We start from the raw sequence: 26,997 nt of genomic DNA on the forward strand, positions 1-26,997 counted from the left end.
GTGACCAGCTTCAGATGATACACAGAGCCTTCCCAGAAGAGTTGAAGCTGTTATAGCTGCAAAGGGTGGGCCAACTTAATATTGAACCCTACGGACTAATGCCCTGTACACACGGTCGGACATTGATCGGACATTCCAACAACAAAATCCATGGATTTTTTCCAACGGATGTTGGCTCAAACTTGTCTTGCATACACACGGTCACACAAAGTTGTTGGAAAATCCGATCATTTTGAACGCGGTGACGTAAAACGCATACGTCGGGACTATAAACGGGGCAGTAGCCAATCGCTTTAGTCTATTAATTTAATCTGAACATGCATGGCACTTTGTGCGTCGGATTTGTTCACACACGATCGGAATTTCCGACAACGGATTTTGTTGTCGGAAAATTTTATTGTAAGCTCTCAAACTTTGTGTGTCGGAAATTCCTATGGAAAATGTGTGATGGAGCCCACACACGGTCAGAATTTCCGACAACAAGTCCTATCACACATTTTATGTCGGAAAATCCGACTGTGTGTACGGGGCATTAGACTGGGATGCCAGTAAAGTTCATGTGCGTGTAAAGGCAGGCATCCCAATACTTTTGACAATATAGTGAATTGATGGTGAACCTTGGCACCCCAGATGTTTTGAAACTACATTTTCCATGATGCTCAACTACACTGCAGGGTGCATGAGCATCATGGGAAATGTAGTTTCAAAACATCTGGGGTGCCAAGCTTCACCATCACTGAATAGTGTATGTAAGAATTGCAAGTATCAATGTATCTGAGTCCAACAGATTGGTAGTAAATAGTCCATTCTCTATGGAGTAACCAGTAGATTGTTCTAAACACACAAATCAAAGGAATTTTTTCTCAGCTCTGTCAGTAGGGGGCAGGGATTTGAGATCTCACAGTGCAGAACCATGATGGGAGCTCTAAACCCTGATTGGACGGATGGGACACACACCCCTCCTCATAGTACAGAGGGAACATGCTGAACTAAGGATATGAATCCCAGGCTGTGTGCTGGAGCTTTCCTCCCCGTCACCAATTATTTCTTGAAGTCAGGAAAACCTGTCAGAAGTGACTCATGCTGATAACAGAGGTACAAGGCAGCAGAGAGAAATCACACTTAGTGCTTTGGATAGAGACAAGTACACACTATAGAAGGATATGCTTTGTTCGTATTTCATGTCTGAGGTTTAAGATATTCCTTTTTTGGTTCTCTTAGGATCAATTTTTATGCCTTGCGGCTCAGGAGGGGAAGCTGACCCTTTATTATAATGTTGGAAGGGGCACAGAGATGGCCACGCCCGCGGAATCCGCCCAGCTGTTTGTCAGCAGTTCTAGTACTAAAGCGGTAAGTAGGCATTTATAATGACCCGAAAAATTAGAGAGAGTTCTGTTGGCTGCACAGTAGGAAGAATCAATGCTTTATCTGCTAACACCATGGCGGGGCTTCTCTTGCAGATACAAGTTATCTTGGCCTTTAAGAAAAAAATCTTTGTACGTTTGGAGAGAATGACTGTTTACACAGTGGAGTATGATGGAGGCAATCTAGAGACCTCCCAATACTTCTACCTTGGAGGTCTCCCACCAGAGAAGATCCCTGAAAGGTGAGTGTGAATCAGACCCCCAACCTAGATTATAATGCTAGTTGGAGGCACTTGAAAAGTTGTGCAAATAAGCCTGTGGCATTTCATCGTATATACTGTAAAGGTGACATAAGCCCAACTGCAAACATTTTTTTTAAATTTCTGGATGGTATGTGGAAGGGTTGGGTTTTGATGCTTTCATTGTCTCCTTTAGGGAGATTTTTTTTTTTGATGGCTTTGTGTGTCAGTTAGTGACATGGTGACACCAGAGCAGGAATTGAGGATAAATCTGGTCTTTATTTGTAAAGCAAAACTTTGAGTTTTAGTACATAATGGGCATTTTTGTTTTTATGCTCTTGAGTTTGTGTCTCTTCAGTTGTAGCTTATGTTTAGCTTTGTGCTTATGACCCCTGTGGCACTCCTCGCGACGTCATGTCTTCTATTTCTTGGAAGCAGCATGTAGATCATTTCCTTTATGATGGATGCAGGCCCTTGGCTATGCTCTGGCTTCAGAAACATTCACCAAAGAACCAGCACTGGGGACTTCACTTGTCAATTCGCATTTTTCATATTCCATCCCATGGCCTGCTCAAGCAGGTGCAGCTTCTACTTGAGAAAAGTTCAGGAGGGACTGGAAACATTGTACTTGCTAATGTCGAGCTCTGTTTAGGTCATGGGCCTGTGCAGGGGGTGTGCCAGGTGTGCCCGGGCACACCCTAATGACTATATGCGGTGCCGATTCCCCCTACTTCCCAGGCTCCCCCCTCCTTGTTGGCCCACCCCGTAGTCTTGCTGTTTCCTCCTCTACTCTCCCCCCGGCTGCTGCAGAGAAGGGGCTACTAAATATATAATGTACCAGTCCCTTCCTTTTCTAAATGAACACACTTGCTCACTGTGTCCATTCATAACCGAAGCATAGTAAACTGTGTTTACTATGTTTCCATTTGTGAATGAACAGAAAGTCACTCATCACAGAGCACTTCCCATTCATGTACTCCCCAGTGCAGCTGAGGCTACATAGAAAGACATTGGTGTTTGAGCTTTGGGGTGCACACCCTAATGCAATAGACTGCGCACACCTATGGTTTAGCTCATACTGTTCATGGATTTGTTTGATGCACACAAGGAGAATTAAAAGAATATAATCAATCCAAAATGACAAATTAAGTCCTGGGTGCTGGTTCTTTGATGGACGTCTTCTGGATGAGCCCTGAAAGGGCCTGAGGTGTTGGACTTTTGCACACATTGTATTATTTGGATGAGGTGTGCAGTCTGTCAGGTATGAGTTAATCAGTGGCAAGTCAAGAGGGAAAGTAAGTCAGGAGGAACATGGTTCCTCTATGGTTTCCTGGGTCACTGGGGCAGCGATCTGGTTGGATGCTGACAGCACGTGTGACTCTGGCAGCCATCTTGGGTTAAGCAGAGTCTATTTAAGAACATGGCTCCTGGGTTTGGCGTGCTTTTAGCGCGTGGATAGTGTAGGGACAGGTCAACTGTCTGTCATGGGATGTTATTAGCGGTAGGGAAAGGTTCCAGATGAGTAGGGAAAACATAGGGATCCGCTTCTCTTCCTGGAAACCTCCCCACTTGGGTTCCATTCAGCCCCTACAGACAAATGCTGTCAGCTCAGGTGAGACCTAGACACACTAGTCATTCGTGAGTATTCCCGGTTGGGCTCCCTTCCGCTGGGCTTGTTGAGAACTGTGTTTTCTTGACTTCAATGCATATTCTTTCAATTGCATGTGGACTAAGTGTGTGTTATTGCTGCTGCGCCCACCCGCACGGTGCTTAGCAAAGTATGAGTGGGCGCTGACACCAGCATCCATCATAAAGAACAACTCTAATGCCCTGTACACACGATCGCACATTCAGACAACAAAATCCATGGATTTTTTCCGACGGATGTTGGCTCAAACTTGTCTTGCATACACACGGTCACACAAAGTTGGTCGGAAATTCCGAACGGCAAGAACGCGGTGATGTACAACACGTTATGACGAGCCGAGAAAAATGAAGTTCAATAGCCAGTGCTGCTCTTCTGCTTGATTGCGGGCATGCGTGGCACTTTGTGCGTCGGAATTGTCTACACACGATCGGAATTTACGCGATCGGATTTCGTTGCTGGAAAATTTTAGAGCCAGCTCTCAAACTTTGTGTGTCGGAAATTCTGATGGAAAAAAAGTCCGATGAGGCCCACACACGGTCGGAATTTCCGACAACAAGCTCCGATCGCACATTTTCCGTCGGAAAGTCTGATCGTGTGCATGGGGCATAACAGTTATATCTGAGATGAACTCTTCTGATATTAATCTATAGTGGTGCTCAGAGCAGACACAGCTGGCCATATTTCTTAAACTGTCCAATGGAAGACCTGACATTGACAATCTGTGCTGTCCATATCAACCAATCTGATTCTGTTTTTGCTCTTCCATGCCACTTTGGAAGATTGGATTTGCTGCTGCAGGCAGAAAGGGGTTCACAAACACTGACAAGACCCAGTGGAAAAGTCTGAATCATTTATATCACACTGGATGAGCTGACATCAATAGCGGAACACCACTATAGGCAATACTCTGCTTCAATTTCATGACCTTAATGTGGTTTCATTAGAGGGTTCTTGGCTCTCCCTGCTCGCTTGTCACCTATAATTTGTAATCTTGACACCCTGCCAGCACCCCATTAGATGGCCGGTGCTGCGAGCAGCTGTGGAGCATTATATTGTGATCTTTAGTCTTATAGTATTGCCTGTGGCAACATGTCTTTGAAAACAGCAGCTCGCAAGCCAGAGAGGAGAGGGGTCGGCATTGGGTCTGCATCACAGCATGAGCCCAGTGAGAGTTATTAGAGTTGCTTTCAAGCCGAGGGAAAAATTGAGGAAATTGGTTTATTGATCAGAACAGACTTGAGAATTTCTTAATAAGGAGGATTAGTGCAGCGTCATCCTACCGTAGATTCCCAGAAGCATTTCATTAACTGTATCTCGTTATTTTCTGACAGTCTGAAGGAGTTGTTCCCAACCGGAGGGTCCATCAGAGGCTGTATGAAGGGTCTCAAAGCATTAGGCAAATACGTGGACTTAAAGCGTATGAATACAACTGGGGTCAGCTATGGCTGCACCACAGACCTGCTGGTAAGTGACATCCTACTGACTTATTTAATGAAAATGCATGCCTTCTGTAGGGACTCATAACAACCAATCTACTGCCGTCTTCTATTGGTTGGACTACAGTAGACTGAAATCTTGTCCCTATAATTTGCCATACTCTGCATCCCATGATTGCTCTGTGCATAAACCCTATCCTTGTATGGCCATAGCAATGGTGGGATTAGATGGCTAGGCTCTAGATTTCGTAGTTTTTGTTCACGGTGTCTCTTCTTAATGACAGATCGCCAGGTCGGTGCAGTTCCATGGACATGGCTTCCTCAATGTGAACCTGAAGAACGTGCCCAGTTTCCAGGATGACTTTGCTGCAGGTTTTGGATTCCAGACCAGCCAGCGCAATGGACTGATGTATCACCAGTCCAATGAGGTATATATATAGTGATAGGAACAATTTAACTCTCAAAATACTGAGATCATTCCAGCTAAACGTAGAAGGGCAACTTCAGCCCAGCAGCTGGAACATATATACCGGATCCCATCTACCTGCACAAAGATTTGTAAAGTAATTTACATATACCTGTATGACCACCCGTCCCTATTGTACTGCATGGCTGCAGAACATTGGGGGGGCGACTTTTAGATTTTGCAGTTCTGCCCCAAATAGCTGCCTCATTTAACTAGCGAGTAACACATTGGTGACACCCGCCCACCCTGGACTTCTGTAGTTTTGCCTGCTAACTTTTCCTTTCCACCCATCACCTGACAAGAGGGCTACTCCCATTGTAATGCCCCGTACACACGGTCGGATTTTCCGACGGAAAATGTGTGATAGGACCTTGTCGGAAATTCCGACCGTGTGTAGGCTCCATCACACATTTTCCATCGGATTTTCCGACCCACAAAGTTTGAGAGCAGGATATAAAATTTTCCGACAACAAAATCCATTGTCGGAAATTCCGATCGTGTGTACACAAATCCGACGGACAAAGTGCCACGCATGCTCAGAATAAATAAAGAGATGAAAGCTATTGGCCACTGCCCCGTTTATAGTCCCGACGTACGTGTTTTACGTCACCGCGTTTAGAACGATCAGATTTTCCGACAACTTTGTGTGACCGTGTGCATGCAAGACAAGTTTGAGCCAACATCCGTCAGAAAAAATCCATGGATTTTGTTGTCGGAATGTCCGAACAAAGTCCGACCGTGTGTACGGGGCATAAGACTGATTTTAGCTTTCATGTGGTACAGGGCAACTCAGTATAGACTTACATATTTTACTAAATTGAAAACAGACACGTCCATCAAGCTTTGCCCCTCAGGAACTCCAGTTATGGAAGGCAAACAACACCCCAACCCCATCCCTAAGAAGCTGTGGGGGAAAAAAAATTCTTCCCTACCCAAAAAAGCCAGTCATAGTAGTTTTCTTAGATGAAGATGTTTTCATATTTTCCTTAGTATATAAAATGGGGGAACTTATTGAAAGAAGAATGCCCAATATTTTTTTTAAATTATTAACTTTTGCCACTGCTACATCATTTATGTGCTACAGAATTCCACAGCTTAAGCACTGTTACTGTAAAGAATCTCTCCCTACTCTAATGGTAAAATCACCTTTCCTACAATAAGCAACTGATAATCACTTGTTAGGCATTCAGCAATTCATAACTTTCTAAATATAAACTGTTTTTTTTTTTTATTGAACTATGTCCTGTCTTTTCTCTTTCCAGGAGGGATCATGCCAGGTGTCAGTGCAAGACGGACATCTCTCTGTGAGGCTTCTCTCCACAGAACTCACCTCTAGATCACCGTATTCAGATGGAGCAGGACACTATCTGTCTCTTTACAGCAATAAAAAAGAGTGAGTGTGCAAGGGGGGTCCCTTCTAATGCCGCGTACACACGATCGCACATTCCGACAACACAATCCATGTTTTTTTTCCGACGGACGTCGGCTCAAACTTGTCTTGCATACACACGGTCACACAAATCTTGTCGGAAATTCCGAACGTCAAGAACGCGGTGACGTACAACACGTACGACGAGCTGAGAAAAATGAAGTTCAATAGCCAGTGCGGCTCTTCTGCTTGATTCCGAGCATGCGTGGAATTTTGTGCGTCGGAATTGTGTACACGCGATCGGAATTTCCGACAACGGATTTTGTTGTCCGAAAATTTGAGATCCAGACCTCAAATTTTGTTTGTCGGAAATTCCGACGGAAAATGTCCGATGGAGCCTACACACGGTCGGAATTTCCGACAACAAGGTCCCATCGAACATTTCCCGTCGGAAAATCCAACCGTGTTTACACGGCATAAGAGTGTGGGACTTGAAAATGCTATAAGAATTACATGGCATTGCAGTTCAGTAGGGCTGGCTTGTTAAGAAGAGAAAGGGGCTGCAGGGGTCCTGTTGGCCAGAAGAACAGTTCATACATGTCTGTATGTTGATTGGGTTCTCTGTAAGGGAAATAGGGCTGGAAGTCCCAACAGTTTCATACATCTGCTCCCATGTGATTCGGTTGATGGAAGAGGTTGGGATATTATGTTGCTAAAGGTGTGTGGGCATTACAGTAAATGTCACGATTATTAACACTCATCATCACTGTGCAGGGTGCGGTTTTACATAGACGACCAACTAGAAGGAAGCCGGCAGTTGTCAGACAGCAGCAGGAGGAGACGGCAGGAAGCGGCGGGTATTAACCTACTCCTTGGTGGCGCACCTGATAGTAGTACACCTGGAAACCTGAGCGGCTGCATCAGTAATGTCTTTGTGAAAAGGTGAGATTATGGCCACGGTGGGCATCTCCTCCCTCCATTGCCCAACATTCTATTGTTCAATAGTACATTTCTGACCTAACCTAGTATGCTGATCCCTATGTTCTCTTTGGCTCTAGTATCACTGGACCCCAGATGGTTCTAGATCTGCAACAGAATCTACGTAGCCTGAATGTAACTATGAGCTGCCAGGAGGCGACAGAGCAACGGCCACAAGAGATTCGAGCTCTGCTAAAGAAGGATAAACTGAAGAAAATAAAGGTAGGGGGTCCCTAGAACCATGAGGATAGTTTTATATTCTAAATATTATTACTATGTATTTTAGTTGAGAGACAAAAATAGGTACTATTATGTATTACCAAAATAGCGGACTTTTAAGGCTTGGAAACAATCAAGAGAAAATTTAATGAAAGCAATCAATTTTATTGAAAGTATTATACAATATAAAAAAAAAGGATAAAACCATCACATATGTGCATCTGTATTTATGTGCAGTGAGCCCTTGTGCGTCTATGCGTTTCGCCGTTAGGCTTCTTCAGGACACGATCAATGTTCAGAGACGCAACAGATAAGAGAGTACATTTCTCTATCTTAGTATGAGATGCATAGTTATAGTATCCATGGTAAAATGAACAGCGGGTTTGGGGATTGAAAATCCATCCGTGATGGCTGAATCTAGATGCAGGGGCAAATGGACAATCTACAGTCCTGGCCTGAGGGGCGCCAAAGTAGTCGCAAGGTATCCGTCAATACACCACTCAATAGCATGTGCAGTGGACGGCTGTATCCCAGGGGCATGTTTGCCTATTGAATTCCCGCCTTAACAGCAATATGCTGCCGGGCATTAATCACCCGTATGATCCAAACCCAATTATTGAGTGGTGTATTGACGGATACCTTGCAACTACTTTGGCGCCCCTCAGGCCAGGACTGTAGATTGTCCATTTGCCCCTGCGTCTAGATTCAGCCATCACGGATGGATTTTCAATCCCCAAACCCACTGTTCATCTTACCATGGATACTATAACTATGTATCTCATACTAAGATAGAGAAATGTATTCTCTTATCTGTTGCATCTCTGAACCTTGATCGTGTCCTGAAGAAGCCTAACGGCGAAACGCGTAGACACAAGGGCTCACTGCACATAAATACAGATGCACATATGTGATGGTTTTATCCTCTTTTTTTGATATTGTATAATACTTTCAATAAAATTGATTGCTTTCATTAGATTTTCTCTTGATTGTTTCCAAGCCTTAAAAGTCCGCTATTTTGGTAATACATAGTAGCACCTATTTTTGTCTCTCAATTTATGGACGTGGCTTTTTTATGCACTTCTTCCTCAGTGATATGTATTTTAGTTAACATGCTGATATGTTCATGCTAGCAGGCTCGGCAGAGGAAGCTGGCCTTAATGAGTCACCGGAATCAGCTCAGTTCATCATGCATGCTTCCCAAAGCTGTCAAAGGGGCGTTCCAATTTGGAGGTTCCAGGTCCAGCCATCTGGAATTTACAGATCTTCCTGACTTCCAACAAGAAAGGTGAATAATCAATAAACTATGGTGACATTAGAGGAAACGCAGATTATTCAGGAGGATATCATGATGCAGTTGTATTATTGCTGTGAATTTTGCATAATCTGGCAAAGGTGCAACATTACGGCTGCAGAAATTATGCAGCTATAATGCTGCACATATAAATTAGCAGGAAGGGAAAAAAGGTTTTGAATTACTTCTTACATGTGAGAGGCGTGTACCCAGCTAGACAGGAAGAGAACACCCACTGAGTGGTGACATCATACCAATTGTTCGCAAACCATTGATCTACAAGGACTCCTCCATGTTATAAACATTCTTCTATATTTATGTTGCACAGGTTCTACTTTTCAATGGAAGTCCGGCTGAACGCCTCCAGCGGGCTCCTCTTTTATTTTGCTGATGAGCGAGGGACCTCCTCCCTGTCTCTCCATGTCATAAATGCCAGGTTTGTGCTCCTGACGAACATTCATGGAAGGACACATCGACTGAGGAGTAAAGACAAGTACACAGATGGGCTCTGGCACACGGTATGAGGATTCTCTTTTGTGTTTTTTGTGCAGTTATATATTAAACAACTAATTTAATGTAGCCAGAGTAGCCCCTGCCATAAGCCAAGATGCCCATTTCGCCTCAGGTGACACCTTGCAACAGTCCATGTAAATGGTTTAGATACAGGAGACACATAAGTACGTTATCTAACCTCACCCCCATTTATTCAATCCAACTATCTGTGCCAAGCACTTCCACTTATCTGTTCCAAACATAGTCTAATCTGTATCAAGTGCTTCCACCTATTGTTCCTTTCCCCATTCTGCACCCTTTGTACTGCCAAAGCTGCAAGCAGACTGGAATGGATTGGTGCAGATGGAACCTATGTGGCTCATCATAAAGGGAAACTCATAGGTAATATCATATTTGCCTATATGCCCCGTATAGACCTATCTATTCATATTGTTTGGCTCTCGGTCTCTTTTAAAGGAAATGTAGTAAGAAAAGCATTGGGCTAATGAGGGTTTTTTTTCAAGAAGTACTAGATTGTAGGTGTGGTGCAGCATGGTGTGGAGGCAATAATTCACACAGGCAGGTTCAATAGAAGACTCGTATTGAAGTAATGTGGTAACCGTTCACAACAAACCCGGTGGGAAGGCTACCCAGCCACATGCACTCACAGTTTCCTGCCACTTGGAAGGAGCAGACTCCAGCCAGATTGATGGCATCTGTTGAGAAGGGACAGAATGAGGCCTGGCCGTCTAGTGCCCAATTATGTGCCACTTTGTGTTGGTCTACCACATAAAATCCCAATAAAATACATTTACGTTTTTGGTTGTAACAAAATGTGGAAAATTTCAAGGGGTGTGAATACTTTTTCAAGGCACTGTAATAGAAGGTCTGTGCCTTAGAAAGTATTAAAGCTGGAGGGTGGCTGAACTGCTCATTTAGGGTCTCTAGTCAATGATTGCTGTTAGGAGGTGAGGCCCATGTGATTGGAAGAGTAGAAGATTGAATGGGAGTGGAGCAGCAAATTACAGAAGCGGGTGAATATTGCCTTGAATGGTATTTGAGCCAGAAACTGTGCATCCCACCGTGACACAAATGATGTAAGCAGAAGCAAGATTTCAAGGTCGACTTTGATTATCATTTATGTACATTTTAGGTTTTCTTTGGGAAAGAGAAGAACAAGCTCCGTCTGGTCATTGATGGCCTGAGAGCACAGACCGGCATCATACACTTGGGATCCACCTTGTCTTTGACCAGTCCAGCATACGTTGGAGGAGTCCCTGCACTAAGGAACCTTCCAGACAACATGGTAAGTGATGGACACATAAAGGGCCTCCAAGCTAAAAGAAAAAATTGGAGGAAGGTATCTGTCTTGAGCACGGCAACCAATTAGCTTACATCTGCCATGTGCAGTATAACCCACCACTATAAGTTTGAAAACAGTTGTACTGCGTGAATATATATAATATTAATACAGGTTAGCTGTGTTTTTTGTGATGTTGCTGTTTCCATCTGTTTCAGGACGGAGCTATGAATGGTTTCCGGGGCTGCCTGAGAGATCTGAAGATGGATGGGAAAGACTTGGGTGCCCCCGGGAGAGTGGTGGGGGTCACGCCTTGCTTTGAGGGACTCACAGAACCCGGATTGTTCTTCTCAGATGGAGGATTCCTCCGATTCGGTATACTATAGTGTTTTCTTAAAGTTTAATTTAATATTTTGTAGAGGCCTATTCATAGTTACATAGTTACATAGTAGGTGAGGTTGAAAAAAGACACAAGTCCATCAAGTCCAACCTATGTGTGTGATTATGTGTCAGTATTACATTACATATCCCTGTATATTGCGGTCATTCAGGTGATTATCTAATAGTTTCTTGAAGCTATCAATGCTCCCCGCTGAGACCACCGCCTGTGGAAGGGAATTCCACATCCTTGCCGCTCTTACAGTAAAGAACCCTCTACGTAGTTTAAGGTTAAACCTCTTTTCTTCTAATTCTAATGAGTGGCCACGAGTCTTATTAAACTCTCTTCTGCGAAAAAGTTTTATCCCTATTGTGGGGTCACTAGTACAGTATTTGTAAATTGAAATCATATCCCCTCTCAAGCGTCTCTTCTCCAGAGAGAATAAGTTCAGTGCTCGCAACCTTTCCTCATAACTAAGATCCTCCAGACCCTTTATTAGCTTTGTTGCCCTTCTTTGTACTCGCTCCATTTCCAGTACGTCCCTCCTGAGGACTGGTGCCCAGAACTGGACAGCATACTCCAGGTGCGGGCGGACCAGAGTCTTGTAGAGCGGGAGAATTATCGTTTTATCTCTGCAGTTGATCCCACTTTTAATGCATGCTAATATTCTGTTTGCTTTATTAGCAGCAGCTTGGCATTGCATGCCATTGCTGAGCCTATCATCCACTAGGACCCCCAGGTCCTTTTCCATCCTAGATTCCCCCAGAGGTTCTCCCCCCAGTGTATAGATTGCATTCATATTTTTGCCACCCAAATGCATTATTTTACATTTTTCTACATTGAACCTCATTTGCCATGTAGTCGCCCACCCCATTAATTTGTTCAGGTCTTTTTGCAAGATTTCCACATCCTGCGGAGAAGTTATTGCCCTGCTTAGCTTAGTATCGTCTGCAAATACAGAGATTGAACTGTTTATCCCATCCTCCAGGTCGTTTATGAACAAATTAAATAGGATTGGTCCCAGCACAGAACCCTGGGGAACCCCACTACCCACCCCTGAGCATTCTGAGTACTCCCCATTTATCACCACCCTCTGAACACGCCCTTGTAGCCAGTTTTCAATCCATGTACTCACCCTATGGTCCATGCCAACGCACCTTATTTTGTACAGTAAACGTTTATGGGGAACTGTGTCAAATGCTTTTGCAAAATCCAGATACACCACGTCTACGGGCCTTCCTTTATCTAGATGGCAACTCACCTCCTCATAGAAGGTTAATAGATTGGTTTGGCAAGAACGATTCTTCATGAATCCATGCTGATTACTGCTAATGATATCATTCTTATTACTAAAATCTTGTATATAGTCCCTTATCATCCCCTCCAAGAGTTTACATACTATTGATGTTAGGCTAACTGGTCTGTAATTCCCAGGGATGTTTTTTGGGCCCTTTTTAAATATTGGTGCTACATTGGCTTTTCTCCAATCAGCTGGTACCATTCCAGTCAATAGACTGTCTGTAAAAATTAGGAACAACGGTCTGGCAATCACCTGACTGAGTTCCCTAAGTACCCTCGGATGCAAGCCATCTGGTCCCGGTGATTATTAATGTTAAGTTTCTCAAGTCTAATTTTAATTCCGTCCTCTGTTAACCATGTAGGTGCTTCCTGTGTTGTGTCATGAGGATAAACACTGCAGTTTTGGTTACTGAAGCCCCCCGATTCACTCGTGAAGACTGAGGAGAAGAATAAATTCAATACCTTTGCCATCTCCCCATCCTTTGTAACCAGATGTCCTTCCTCATTCTTTATGGGGCCAATATGGTCTGTCCTCCTTTTTTACTGTTTACATACTTAAAGAATTTCTTGGGATTTTTTTTGCTCTCCTCCGCTATGTGTCTTTCATGTTCTATCTTAGCCAACCTAATTGCACCCTTACATTTCTTATTGCATTCTTTATAAATTCTGAATGCTGTGGATGATCCCTCAACCTTGTATTTTTTGAAGGCCTTCTCCTTTGCTTTTATATGCATTTTTACATTGGAGTTAAGCCATCCAGGATGTTTGTTCGCTCTTTTAAATTTATTACCCAATGGGATACATTGGCTAATGCCCTTATTTAATATGCTCTTAAAGCAAACCCATCTCTCCTCCGTATTCTTTGTTCCTAATATTTTATCCCAATTTATGCCTTTTAGCAAGGTTTGTAGTTTAGGGAAGTTGACTCTTTTGAAATTCAGTGTCTTTGTGTTCCCTTCATGTCTCCTATTTGTGTGATTTACACTGAAACTAATTGACCTGTGATCGCTGTTACCTAAATTGCCCCGTATTTCCACATCTGTTATCAGGTCTGTATTGTTGGTAATCAGTAGATCTAGTAATGTTTTATTTCTAGTTGGTGCGTCTACCATCTGACCCATAAAATTGTCCTGCAAGACACTAAGGAACTGGCGAGCCTTAAATGAATGCGCGGTTCCCTCCGCCCAGTCTATGTCTGGATAATTAAAATCCCCCATTATGATAACACTTCCCATCCTTGCTGCTAATCCAATTTGTGATAGGAGATCCGTCTCCACTTCCTCCCTCAGGTTAGGGGGCCTATAGCATACTCCCAGTATTATTTTCCCCTTAGCTTCATCCCTTTGGAGCTCTACCCATAAAGATTCCACCTCCTCCCTAGCCCCCTCAGTGATGTCATCTCTCACATTCACTTGTACATTATTCTTGATATATAGGCATACCCCTCCCCCTTTTTTACCCTCTCTGTCCTTGCGGTATAAGGTATACCCTTGAATTTTTGCCAGCCAATCATGAGAGCTGTTGAACCAGGTCTCTGAAATTCCCACAAAATCCAAATCCTCCTTGTACAACAGTATCTCTAGTTCACCCATCTTGTCCGCCAGGCTCCTGGCATTGGTGAACATGCCACATAGTTTAGACCGGTCGCATATTGTGCTCGTATTGGGTGTTTCAAGATTGCAACTTGGACTTGCTACTATACTCACCTTGTGTTTTTGTGCTTTGGTTAACCTACCACTAATGCCCCCAATACTACCCTCTGGAATATCTTATTCAGGTCAAGGTTGCCAGCCCAAACCTTTGGGTTCTAAGAATTGTAAAGGAACCCATATATTTTAGTTATTTCTGCAATAAATGGATGAGCTGAAAACTCTGATTAGTATCTTAGTAATTCCATGTAGAATTTCGGGTTCTTGTTGACACAATATTTGGACGTATGTTAAGATTTATAGGGTTCGGTGAGAGTCTTGTGTTTGTGAATGTCCAGGCAAAAATGATAATCTCAGGACTTATATGTCCTGTAATATCTGTCCTGTCTTGCCTTTATAGCAGCACCCCCCCCCTCCCCCCCCCAATCATTGTAATGCTACCTACCAAGCTGCTTAAAGTAGTTGTAAAGGCCTTCATGCGTTCTATGCATGATTGTAAATATCTTCTCTGTGCAGCCCCCCCCCCCAATACTTACCTGAGCCTGATTTCAATCCAGCGATGTGCAGGAGAGCAGAGGCTGTCCTGTCTCTCTTCCATCTCATTTGCTCAGACACACCATTGGCTCCTGCTGCTGTCAATCACAGCCAGTGAGGAGGGAGCTGGGGGGCTGGACTGAGCGATCTTCTGTGTGTCTAATGGACACCCAGAGCCAGTGTTCTATCAAGAAATGCCTCCCATCGAAAAATGCCCCCGATGGGTCAGGGCATTACAGTAACGAACGTCACTCCAGCTGATATGTTGATCAGCTGGTGTGATGTCAACACAGGGCACGCGCAGATCGTCGGAGGCATTATCTGATGATCTGAAAACAGCGGGGAACGTAGTTGTCAGATTGTGCCTCGCTGTTGTGGGGCGGGTTGTGGGTGTGTTGAAGGGCAGGTTTTGTGTGTGTTGCAAGCCGTCCTTAGACACAGGCAAAACCTGCTGTTCAACACACCAAACCCATCCTGCAGCACAGACTAGACCTGCCATTCAGCACACGGAAAAACCATCCCACAACAGTTCTTCCTCCGCTGTTTGCATAGCTTTAAATACTGCCCGTCGAATACTGTCTCCCTTTGACAAATGCCTCCGACGATCTGCGCATGCGCTGTGTTGACATCACGCCAGCTGATCAACATATCAGCTGGAGTGACGATTGTTACTGCTCATGCGTTGACCCATCGGGGGCATTTCTCAAAAGAACACCGGCTCGGGAGCGAGCACGCCCATAAGCAGCTTGCTCTAAAGGGGCTCTCAGCAGGAAGAAGGAGCCAGGAGTGCCGGCGGGGGACCCAAGAAGAGGAGGTTCCGCCAAATGGTTTTGCACAGAGCAGGTAAGTATGACATGTTTGTTTTTTTTTAAAAAAAAGAAGCTTTACCTTTTTTTTTTAAAGAACATGTTTATTGTTGAAAAATTATGTCAGTATACAGTTATAGTACAACACTTGCAATCACATGAAGGGGTATTTCCCACAAGGCATGAAGGTACATGGGTAGGTTATACATTTTACAGATAGGCATAGTTTGATATGGTTACAAACAATACTTCACAGTTTTCACCAGTGTATTTCTAGTTATTAAAACCAGCTTGTAGCATTTATTTATTGGGGGTTGTAGCTTGGTCCTATATACCATCGTATCGTAAGATGTTCATGGGAGACTCATTAAACTCCTAAAATACTTCAAGATTAATTAGCGCAAGTGTTATCATTGTTCAGCCATTTGTTCCAAATTTTATAATATTTATTTGGGCATCCCCTGTGTTTGTACATAGCCCTTTTGTATGGTAGCGACGTATTCACCTCCCTAATCCAGGCCTGCATGGTGGGAGAGTCTGTGCCCATCCAGTGCCTAGCAAACAATTTTCTAGCATAAAATATTGATTCACTGAGAAATGTGATTGTAGATCTATTTTTAATGGTGTCTGGCAATAGGCCAAGGAGGCATAACTTGGGGTCTAACTGGATCGGTGATCCCATGTGATCGTGGAGGAATTTGATGATCTGTGTCCAGTAGCTTTGTATTTCGGGGCATAGCCATATTAAATGGTAGAATGTACAAGGGTTACCAGAGCACCTGGGGCAGTTCGGGTTTTGCTGTGGGGAGTATTTAGCAATTCTAGCTGGTGTGAGATAGGATTTGTGTATTATGTAAAGTTGGGTCAGGCGTTCTGAGATTTTAGGTGATGTTTTTTTAACGTTTTCTAATATGTCTTCCCAGTCAGAACAGTCTATTGGTCCTACGTCATTTTCCCATCTAAGTCTTGCATTATCGGCAATTCTAGCTACCGATTTGGTGCGTAGGATGGTGTATAGGGTAGAGATAAGTTTGTCTGGGTCTGATCCTGTAATCACGTCTACTAATGTTAGTGATTGTGGATTGGGGAAGCCATTTGCAAATTGTGCATGGAGTGCGTGTTTCAGTTGTATGTATCTAAATCGCATATGGGGAGAGAGGTCATACTCTTCGCAGATTGTTTCAAAATTTCTCATGCCAAATATAGTGATAACCTGAAATAGGAATACTATTCCTTTAGCGGCCCAGCTAGTGGTCCCAGACAGGGACATGAGCTCCTTCAACTGTGGATTATGCCACAATGGAGTGTGTGAGTGGGAAAAAGTCATTTCCAGTGAGCCTGACAGCTCTTTCCCATACGCGTCTGTGTTGGGATAGCAGCAAGTTGCGGTCCTCTTTCTTGTGTTTGGTGTTACCTCCTCTAAAGAGTACTTGTAGTGGGGAATATAAGTCTTTATTAACTTTCCTGCAAACTAAAGTTTGGTATCTTTCTTCGTCTGTTTTGTGGATATAATAGAAGTGTGAAAGCTGAGCTGCTATATAGTACATGTGTACGTCCGGAAGGGCGGCCCCCCCAGAGGAAGTAGGGTTCTTAAGTGTATTCCAGGCCAGTTTATGCCTATTAGAGCCCCAGACAAAAGAATTAAGGATTTTATCAATGGTTTTAAAAGTTTTAAGGGGAATAAAAATTGGAGAGTTCCAGAGTATATAGAGGAATTTTGGCAATAGTATCATCTTAACCACTTGCCGACCGCCTAACGTAGATATACGTCGGCAGAGTGGCACGGGCAGGCAGAATCACGTATATATACGTGATCTGCCTCCCGCGGGCGGGGGGTCCGATCGGACCCCCCCCCCGGTGCCAGCGGCGGTCGGCATCTGACTGGGAGCGTCGGGAGGCGAGGGGGAGACCATCTGATCGTGGCCCCCCCCTCGCGATCGCTCCCAGCCAATGGGAATCCTCCTCTGCCTGTGTGTAGTTTCACACAGGCAGAGGATGTGATGTCATCTCTCCTCGGTCTGGCAGTTTCCGTCCAGCGCCGAGGAGAGAAGACATGTAAGTGCACACAACACAAACACACACAGTAGAACATGCCAGGCATACCTTACACCCCCGATCGCCCCCCGATCCCCCCCCAATCACCCCCCCCCCTGTCACAAACTGACATTAGCAGTATTTTTTTTTTTTTTTTCCTGATTACTGCATAGTGTCAGTTTGTGACAGTTACAGTGTTAGGGCAGTGAGTGTTAGGCCCCCTTTAGGTCTAGGATACCCCCCTAACCCCCCCTAATAAAGTTTTAACCCCTTGATCACCCCCTGTCACCAGTGTCACTAAGCGATCATTTTTCTGATCGCTGTATTAGTGTCGCTGGTGACGCTAGTTAGTGAGGTAAATATTTAGGTTTGCCGTCAGCGTTTTATAGCGACAGGGACCCCCATATACTACCTAATAAATGTTTTAACCCCTTGATTGCCCCCTAGTTAACCCTTTCACCACTGATCACCGTATAACTGTTACGGGTGACGCTGGTTAGTTCGTTTATTTTTTATAGTGTCAGGGCACCCGCCGTTTATTACCGAATAAAAGTTTAGCCCCCTGATCGCCCGGCGGTGATATGCGTCGCCCCAGGCAGCGTCAGATTAGCGCCAGTACCGCTAACACCCACGCACGCAGCATACGCCTCCCTTAGTGGTATAGTATCTGTACGGATCAATATCTGATCCGATCAGATCTATACTAGCGTCCCCAGCAGTTTAGGGTTCCCAAAAACGCAGTGTTAGCGGGATCAGCCCAGATACCCGCTAGCACCTGCGTTTTGCCCCTCTGCCCGGCCCACCCAAGTGCAGTATCGATCGATCACTGTCACTTACAAAACACTAAACGCATAACTGCAGCGTTCGCAGAGTCAGGCCTGATCCCTGCGATCGCTAACAGTTTTTTTGGTAGCGTTTTGGTGAACTGGCAAGCACCAGCCCCAAGCAGTGTCAGGTTAGCGCCAGTACCGCTAACACCCACGCACGCAGCATACGCCTCCCTTAGTGGTATAGTATCTGATCGGATCAATATCTGATCCGATCAGATCTATACTAGCGTCCCCAGCAGTTTAGGGTTCCCACAAACGCAGTGTTAGCGGGATCAGCCCAGATACCTGCTAGCACCTGCGTTTTGCCCCTCCGCCCGGCCCAGCCCAGCCCACCCAAGTGCAGTATCGATCGATCACTGACACTTACAAAACACTAAACGCATAACTGCAGCGTTCGCAGAGTCAGGCCTGATCCTTGCGATCGCTAACAGTTTTTTGGTAGCGTTTTGGTGAACTGGCAAGCACCAGCGGCCTAGTACACCCCGGTCGTAGTCAAACCAGCACTGCAGTAACACTTGGTGACGTGGCAAGTCCCATAAGTGCAGTTCAAGCTGGTGAGGTGGCAAGCACAAGTAGTGTCCCGCTGCCACCAAGAAGACAAACACAGGCCCGTCGTGCCCATAGTGCCCTTCCTGCTGCATTCGCCAATCCTAATTGGGAACCCACCGCTTCTGCAGCGCCCGTACTTCCCCCATTCACATCCCCAACCAAATGCAGTCGGCTGCATGAGAGGCATTTTCTTTATGTCCTCCCGAGTACCCCTACCCAACGAACCCCCAAAAAAGATGTCGTGTCTGCAGCAAGCGCGAATATAGGCGTGACACCCGCTATTATTGTCCCTCCTGTCCTGACAATCCTGGTCTTTGCATTGGTGAATGTTTTGAACGCTACCATTCACTAGTTGATTATTAGCGTAGGGTACAGCATTGCACAGACTAGGCACACTTTCACAGGGTCTCCCAAGATGCCATCGCATTTTGAGAGACCCGAACCTGGAACCGGTTACAGTTATAAAAGTTAGTTACAAAAAAAAGTGTAAAAAAAAAAAAAACACATACAAAAATATAAAATAAAAAAAAATAGTTGTCGTTTTATTGTTCTCTCTCTCTCTATTCTCTCTCTATTGTTCTGCTCTTTTTTACTGTATTCTATTCTGCAATGTTTTATTGTTATTATGTTTTATCATGTTTGCTTTTCAGGTATGCAATTTTTTATACCTTACCGTTTACTGTGCTTTATTGTTAACCATTTTTTTGTCTTCAGGTACGCCATTCACGACTTTGAGTGGTTATACCAGAATGATGCCTGCAGGTTTAGGTATCATCTTGGTATCATTCTTTTCAGCCAGCGGTCGGCTTTCATGTAAAAGCAATCCTAGCGGCTAATTAGCCTCTAGACTGCTTTTACAAGCAGTGGGAGGGAATGCCCCTCCCCCCCAACGTCTTCCGTGTTTTTCTCTGGCTCTCCTGTCTCAACAGGGAACCTGAAAATGCAGCCGGTGATTCAGCCAGCTGACCATAGAGCTGATCAGAGACCAGAGTGGCTCCAAACATCTCTATGGCCTAAGAAACCGGAAGCTACGAGCATTTTATGACTTAGATTTCGCCGGATGTAAACAGCGCCATTGGGAAATTGGGAAAGCATTTTATCACACCGATCTTGGTGTGGTCAGATGCTTTGAGGGCAGAGGAGAAATCTAGGGTCTAATAGACCCCAATTTTTGCAAAAAAGAGTACCTGTCACTACCTATTGCTATGATAGGGGATATTTACATTCCCTGAGATAACAATAAAAATGATTAAAAAAAAAAAAATGAAAGGAACAGTTTAAAAATAAGATAAAAAAATAATAATAATAAAGAAAAAAAAAAAAAAAAAAAAAAAAGCACCCCTGTCCCCCCTGCTCTCGCGCTAAGGCGAACGCAAGCGTCGGTCTGGCGTCAAATGTAAACAGCAATTGCACCATGCATGTGAGGTATCGCCGCGAAGGTCAGATCGAGGGCAGTAAGTTTAGCAGTAGACCTCCTCTGTAAATCTAAAGTGGTAACCTGTAAAGGCTTTTAAAAATGTATTTAGTTTGTCGGCACTGCACGTTTGTGCGCAATTTTAAAGCATGTCATGTTTGGTATCCATGTACTCGGCCTAAGATCATCTTTTTTATTTCATCAAACATTTGGGCAATATAGTGTGTTTTAGTGCATTAAAATGTAAAAAAGTGTGTTTTTTCCCCAAAAAATGCGTTTGAAAAATCGCTGCGCAAATACTGTGTGAAAAAAAAAAATGAAACACCCACCATTTTAATCTGTAGGGCATTTGCTTTAAAAAAAATATATAATGTTTGGGGGTTCAAAGTAATTTTCTTGCAAAAAAAAATTATTTTTTTATGTAAACAATGAGTGTCAGAAAGGGCTTTGTCTTCAAGTGGTTAGAAGTGTGGGTGATGTGTGACATAAGCTTCTAGATGTTGTGCATAAAATGCCAGGACAGTTCAAAACCCCCCCAAATGACCCCATTTTGGAAAGTAGACACCCCAAGCTATTTGCTGAGAGTCATGTTGAGTCCATGGAATAATTTATATTGTGACACAAGTTGCGGGAAAGAGACAATTTTTTATTTTTTTTATTTTTTTTTGCGCAAAGTTGTCACTAAATGATATATTGCTCAAACATGCCATGGGAATATGTGAAATTACACCCCAAAATACATTCTGCTGCTTCTCCTGAGTACGGGGATACCACATGTGTGAGACTTTTTGGGAGCCTAGCCGCGTACGGGACCCCGAAAACCAAGCACCGCCTTCAGGCTTTCTAAGGCCGTAAATTTTTGATTTTACTCTTCACTGCCTATCACAGTTTCGGAGGCCATGGAATGCCCAGGTGGCAAAAAAAAACCCCAAATGACCCCATTTTGGAAAGTAGACACCCCAAGCTATTTGATGAGAGGTATAGTGAGTATTTTGCAGACCTCACTTTTTGTCACAAAGTTTTGAAAATTGAAAAAAGAAAAAAAAAAAATTTTTTTTCTCGTCTTTCTTTATTTTCAAAAACAAATGAGAGCTGCAAAATACTCACCATGCCTCTCAGCAAATAGCTTGGGGTGTCTACTTTCCAAAATGGGGTCATTTGGGGGGGGGTTTGTGCCACCTGGGCATTCCATGGCCTCCGAAACTGTGATAGGCAGTGAGGAGTAAAATCAAAAATGTACGCCCTTAGAAATCCTTAAGGCAGTGCTTGGTTTTCGGGGCCCCGTACGCGGCTAGGCTCCCAAAAAGTCCCACACATGTGGTATCCCCATACTCAGGAGAAGCAGCTAAATGTATTTTGGGGTGCAATTCCACATATGCCCATGGCCTGTGTGAGCAATATATCATTTAGTGACAACTTTGTGCAAAAAAAAAAAAAAAAATGTGTCACTTTCCCGCAACTTGTGTCAAAATATAAAACATTCCATGGACTCAACATGCCTCAAAGCAAATAGCTTGGGGTGTCTACTTTCCAAAATGGGGTCATTTGGGGGGGTTTTATGTCATCTGGGCATTTTATGGCCTTCAAAACTGTGATAGGTAGTGAGGAGTAAAATCAAAAATGTACGCCCTTAGAAATCCTGAAGGCAGTGATTGGTTTTCGGGGCCCCGTACGCGGCTAGGCTCCCAAAAAGTCCCACACATGTGGTATCCCCATACTCAGGAGAAGCAGCTAAATGTATTTTGGGGTGCAATTCCACATATGCCCATGGCCTGTGTGAGCAATATATCATTTAGTGACAACTTTTTGTAATTTTTTTTTTTTTTTTGTCATTGTTCAATCACTTGGGACAAAAAAAATGAATATTCAATGGGCTCAACATGCCTCTCAGCAAATTCCTTGGGGTGTCTACTTTCCAAAATGGGGTCATTTGTGGGGGTTTTGTACTGCCCTGCCATTTTAGCACCTCAAGAAACGACATAGGCAGTCATAAATTAAAGGCTGTGTAAATTCCAGAAAATGTACCCTAGTTTGTAGACGCTATAACTTTTGCGCAAACCAATAAATATACACTTATTGACATTTTTTTTACCAAAGACATGTGGCCGAATACATTTTGGCCTAAATGTATGACTAAAATTGAGTTTATTGGATTTTTTTTAGAACAAAAAGTAGAAAATATCATTTTTTTTCAAAATTTTCGGTCTTTTTCCGTGTATAGCGCAAAAAATAAAAACGGCAGAGGTGATCAAATACTATCAAAAGAAAGCTCTATTTGTGGGAAGAAAAGGACGCAAATTTCGTTTGGGTACAGCATTGCATGACTGCGCAATTAGCAGTTAAAGCGACGCAGTGCCGAATTGTAAAAAGTGCTCTGGTCAGGAAGGGGGTAAAACCTTCCGGGGCTGAAGTGGTTAAAGAGGTTAATTCTGCCCATTACTCCAAGAGGGAGTCTTGCCCAGGTTTGTGTTCGGGATTTTAAATATGAAAAGAGTGGTTCGATATTGTTTGTGGTGTATTCCAATGGATCTCTAGTGATTTCTATACCTAAGTATTTAATGGATGCAACTCTTTGCAAGGGGAGAGATGCCGCACTGTGTGTTGGGGATGTCACATCTAGGGGGAGAACCTGAGATTTGGTCCAGTTCATGCTTAGACCTGAGTGTTTACCAAATTCTTCAATGGTTAGAAGGGTCGCCTGTAAAGATGGACCAGTATCCTCTAGATAAATAAGCATGTCATCTGCGTACAAACTTAATGTTTCCGTCAGAGGTCCTGCTCGTAACCCCCGTACATGTAAATTCTGTCTAAGGGAAATAGCCAGGGGTTCCACCGCCAAAGCATATAGCAAAGGGGACAGCGGACAGCCCTGACGGGTTCCTCTACTCAGCGGGAAGGGGTCGGATGTCCAGCCATTTACCACCACTCTTGCTATTGGGGAATAATATAGTAGCTGTACCCATTGTATAAAGTTGGGGCCAAAACCGTACCCCCGGAGGCACTCCCAGAGATATCCCCATTCCACTGAGTCGAACGCATTGGCGGCGTCAAGCGCCACCACAGCTCTATCTCCCACATTGTCGTGTTCCGCTTGGATATTCATGTGTAGGCGTCTTAGATTCATGGCTGTATTTTTTCCTGGCATGAACCCTGTCTGGTCGGGGTGAATAAGGGAGAGAATGCTCTTATTAAGGCGCATGGCTAGTATTTTGGCTAATATTTTTATGTCTGCTTGGAGAAGTGAAATAGGGCGATAGGATTCTGGTAGTTGGGGGTCTTTGCCCGGCTTGGGGATTACTATAATTACCGCCTGACGGAGGGTTTCAGGAAGGGTTTTAGTTTCAAATATGTGATTGTATAGTTTCAGAAGTTCAGGGGTTAATATCTCTGAGTATGCCGCGTAAAAGTCCAATGGGAGACCGTCTCCTCCTGGCGCTCTACCCGGTGCCAAGGATGCTATTGCTAGGGTAATTTCATCTAGTGTGAGGGGAGCCTCTAGTTCCTGTAGTTGAGGTTCTGATAGTTGTGAAAAGGGGATTTCCTGAAGGAATGATCTGGTTTCCTGTGTAGTGGTTGATACCTTAGAAGAGTATAGGTCTGAGTAATATTTGCGAAATGCTTCTGCCACTTCGGGGGATCTGAAATTTTGATATTGTGGGGTCCTGACAGGGTTACCACTACTGGGGGATTGGTGTTCTGGTGGGCTAAGTATGCTAGTAATTTGCCAGCGCGCTCCCCTTGCTCGAACACGCGTTGTTTTAGGAAGAAGAGCTTCTGTTTAGCTTTATCGTAGTGTAGTTGGTCTAGTAGCCGTGTGTGAAGTCTAAGTGTTGCTGCTCTTTCCTGACTGGGATCTTTGTGAAATTCTTTTGTTAGTATGTCAATCCTATCTGAGGCCTGCTCAAGAAGTAAATTGGAGGAGGTTTTAATTCTGTTTATACGGGAAGTTAGAATAGTGCGGACATGTAATTTGTATGCCTCCCAAATGTGTCCCACAGAGGCAGTGTTTTGGTTAATTCTAAAAAAGAATTTCCATTCTGCATGTGTCTCCTCTTGGTCTTTTACCATTGATAACCAGAAGGGGTGTAAGCGCCAGGTCCGAGGTCCAGCGTGCTGGATTAGTTGCAGTGTTGCCCAACAGGGGGCATGGTCAGAGAGGGATCTAGTGTGATAACCTGAGTCAGTTAGTTGGGGAAGTATCATGTCAGAGATTAAAATAAGGTCAATACGGGACATAGTGGAGTGGGTTGCCGAAAAGCACGAGTACGCCAAATCATGGGGGTGTCCGTATCTCCAGACGTCAGTCAGCGAAAATTCTTTTAATGTGCGTCCCAGTCTGGTAGTGTCTGGGAGGTGGACATCCTGACTGGGCTGTGTTCTATCTATCTGAGGATTCAGCACCATATTGAAATCCCCCATCCAGATAGCGGGTATATTGGGGTGCTGAGCCATATATAGTAGGCCTTCCGTAATTAAATTAGATTTATATGGTGGGGGTATGTAGAATGCCATAATCAAGTATTGGGAGCCATATAATGTACAATGTATGAAGACATAGCTACCGTGAGGATCTGTGCGCACTGAAATTAACGCAAAAGGTGCAGTCTTAGCTATAAGGACCGAGACCCCGCGGGAGTAAGGAGTGTAAGTGGCATGAAATGCCCAGCCTATCCAGGGCCGCTTCAGCGCAAGCTGGAGCTGTCCTGTAACATGGGTCTCAACCAAAACCGTGATGTCTGCATGGTATGTTTTAAGGCAGGTAAAGACAGCCGTGCGTTTGAGTTTGTCTCGAATCCCACGGATATTCCAGATAAGGAACTTCAAATTAGTCATTTAAATGGCATCTCCAATTTCCTTTTAGGATAAAACTATGGTACTTGTTAAGGGCGCATGCCAATCTCCGTTCCCCCAAGGTGGTCTCAGCTGCACCTCTCCCCTTCACATAACAGTACACATAAACATTCATTACAGTGCGTTGCAAGTTGTTATACATGTTTCCTAACTTAACTTGAACCTTAACTTTTTCCCTTCCCGCCCTCCCTGCCCTCAGTCGCCCAAACTTGACTGGGGCATGTATCCCAAACTTAGTGCAGCTGTGAGGACAAAAGGTGTTACTGCAAGGAGGTTTAAAACAAAAAAGCAAATAACAGGTGCACATTAAACCGGTCAGCACCGTCAATAGCCTATTGGGCAACGACAGTGGCGGCGTAAACAAACACCCTTTGGGGGGCGAACAAATACTGGGTAGTGTACCAGCGATGAAGCACGCGTAGCATCAATTATACGGCAAATAAGGAAGTTTCCATATGGTAGGAACCATTTCCACTGTGGTGGTTGGCGAAAGAAGTATGTGTATAACAAGGATAAAGTCCTCGTAATCCCTAAGCCATGAAGGGGCCGTAGCAGTCCTCTGTAATCCAGTAAGGTGTAGTTGGTAGTGAGGCGGGGGTTTAAGCAAAATGGAGGATAGAGTAATGGGGTATCAGACTGGTTGAGTGATCCATAGTGTCAAGCCATTTCAGTATTGGTTGTCATAGAGGCACTCATATGGAAAACATAAGGAGCCTGTAGCAAAGTACAGTAGGCCTGGGGCAATGTATAAGGCACGGTGGCAGTTCAGGATTTTTATCGGTGGAGGGTCATGGTGTGTAGGAGGGTAAATTCAGGGCCACAGAATATGTTGTTAAGAAAATATCCAGCAGTTGTGGGGTCAGTGGAGTTACATCTGTTAGTCCGGATTACGGGGGTCCTGAGAAATAGTGCGGTTTGAGGAGTAGTGCAATGTCACTTACTTTGGTTGGTAGCGAGGGTATGCATCAGGCAGGGCGATTTCTCTGCGCATCTTGTTGATCCAGCCATGTAGAAGCCATATTTGGGTCTTCAAAGAAGTGGACACGATCTTCTCCCACCACACGAAGGCGGGCTGGAAAAAGCATTGCGTATTTTATATGATGTGCTCTAAGGCGACGTTTAATGTCAGAGAATCTAGCTCTCTGGCGCTGGACTTCTGCTGAAAAGTCCGGGAACGCTGAGATGGAACCGGATTGGTACGGGATATTCCCCTTCAGTCTTGCCAGCCGTAGGACCGCGTCACGGTCCCTGAAGTTCAGCAGCTTTGCTATGAATGTGCGCGGGGGTGCCCCCTCAGGTGGACGACGGGCTGGCATGCGGTGGGCGCGTTCTACCACAAAAGTAGTTGAAAATGCCTCCCTCCCATACGTTTTGATCAGAAGTTGCTCTAAAAAGGTGGCTGGGTCAGTACCCTCAGATCCCTCTGGCAGTCCAATAAACCGGAGATTGGACCTACGGGTCCGGTTCTCCAAATCATCCTGTTTCTGTGCCAATTGTTGCAGCTGACGCTGCATATCCTCCTGTGAGTTTTGCAAAGGGTATAGCGTGTCTTCCACCCTCCCGATTCTAGTCTCAGTCTCAGTGACCCGCTCTCTAATTTTTGTCATATCGTGCCTGATTAATGAAATGTCCACCTTCACCTCCTCTATTTTAGTTGTCAAGGTGGACTGACATAGAGAGATTGCCTCAAGTACCTTGGTAGTGTCATTAGGCTCTTGGTTTGTATGAGAAGCCTCGTGTTCTGCTGGCGCGGCGCCATCTTGGCCCTCCGCATCCCGCTCCGTCCTGCGGTATCTCTCGAGGGACGAGGAGGCTGTGTTAGTTCGCTTCGGCGGGGACATGGTGTGCTC

The 26,997-nt window shown here is 44.4% G+C and overlaps 1 protein-coding gene across 5 annotated transcripts in view; it reads left to right on the forward strand.

The window, feature by feature from the left end:
* The window catches only part of LAMA5 (laminin subunit alpha 5), a 221,665-nt gene that overhangs the window by 185,976 nt on the left and 8,692 nt on the right, over positions 1–26,997 (forward strand). For 3 of the 5 annotated variants that reach the window (XR_012236861.1, XM_073607510.1, XM_073607512.1), the window contains exons 66-76: positions 1,222–1,350; positions 1,461–1,606; positions 4,583–4,715; positions 4,972–5,115; positions 6,416–6,546; positions 7,297–7,464; positions 7,581–7,722; positions 8,850–9,004; positions 9,339–9,528; positions 10,656–10,808; positions 11,021–11,177. Coding sequence is in view for 4 of the 5 variants with exons in the window: in XM_073607510.1 (XP_073463611.1) it covers positions 1,222–1,350; positions 1,461–1,606; positions 4,583–4,715; positions 4,972–5,115; positions 6,416–6,546; positions 7,297–7,464; positions 7,581–7,722; positions 8,850–9,004; positions 9,339–9,528; positions 10,656–10,808; positions 11,021–11,177 (1,648 nt within the window). In the remaining variant the exon portion in view is untranslated. The remainder of the gene's footprint in view (positions 1–1,221; positions 1,351–1,460; positions 1,607–4,582; positions 4,716–4,971; positions 5,116–6,415; positions 6,547–7,296; positions 7,465–7,580; positions 7,723–8,849; positions 9,005–9,338; positions 9,529–10,655; positions 10,809–11,020; positions 11,178–26,997) is intronic. The other 2 variants (XM_073607511.1, XM_073607513.1) reach the window with 1 other exon arrangement.

The sequence above is a fragment of the Aquarana catesbeiana genome, linkage group LG12 (genome assembly GCF_042186555.1).
Source record: "Aquarana catesbeiana isolate 2022-GZ linkage group LG12, ASM4218655v1, whole genome shotgun sequence".
Classification (NCBI taxonomy): domain Eukaryota; kingdom Metazoa; phylum Chordata; class Amphibia; order Anura; family Ranidae; genus Aquarana; species Aquarana catesbeiana.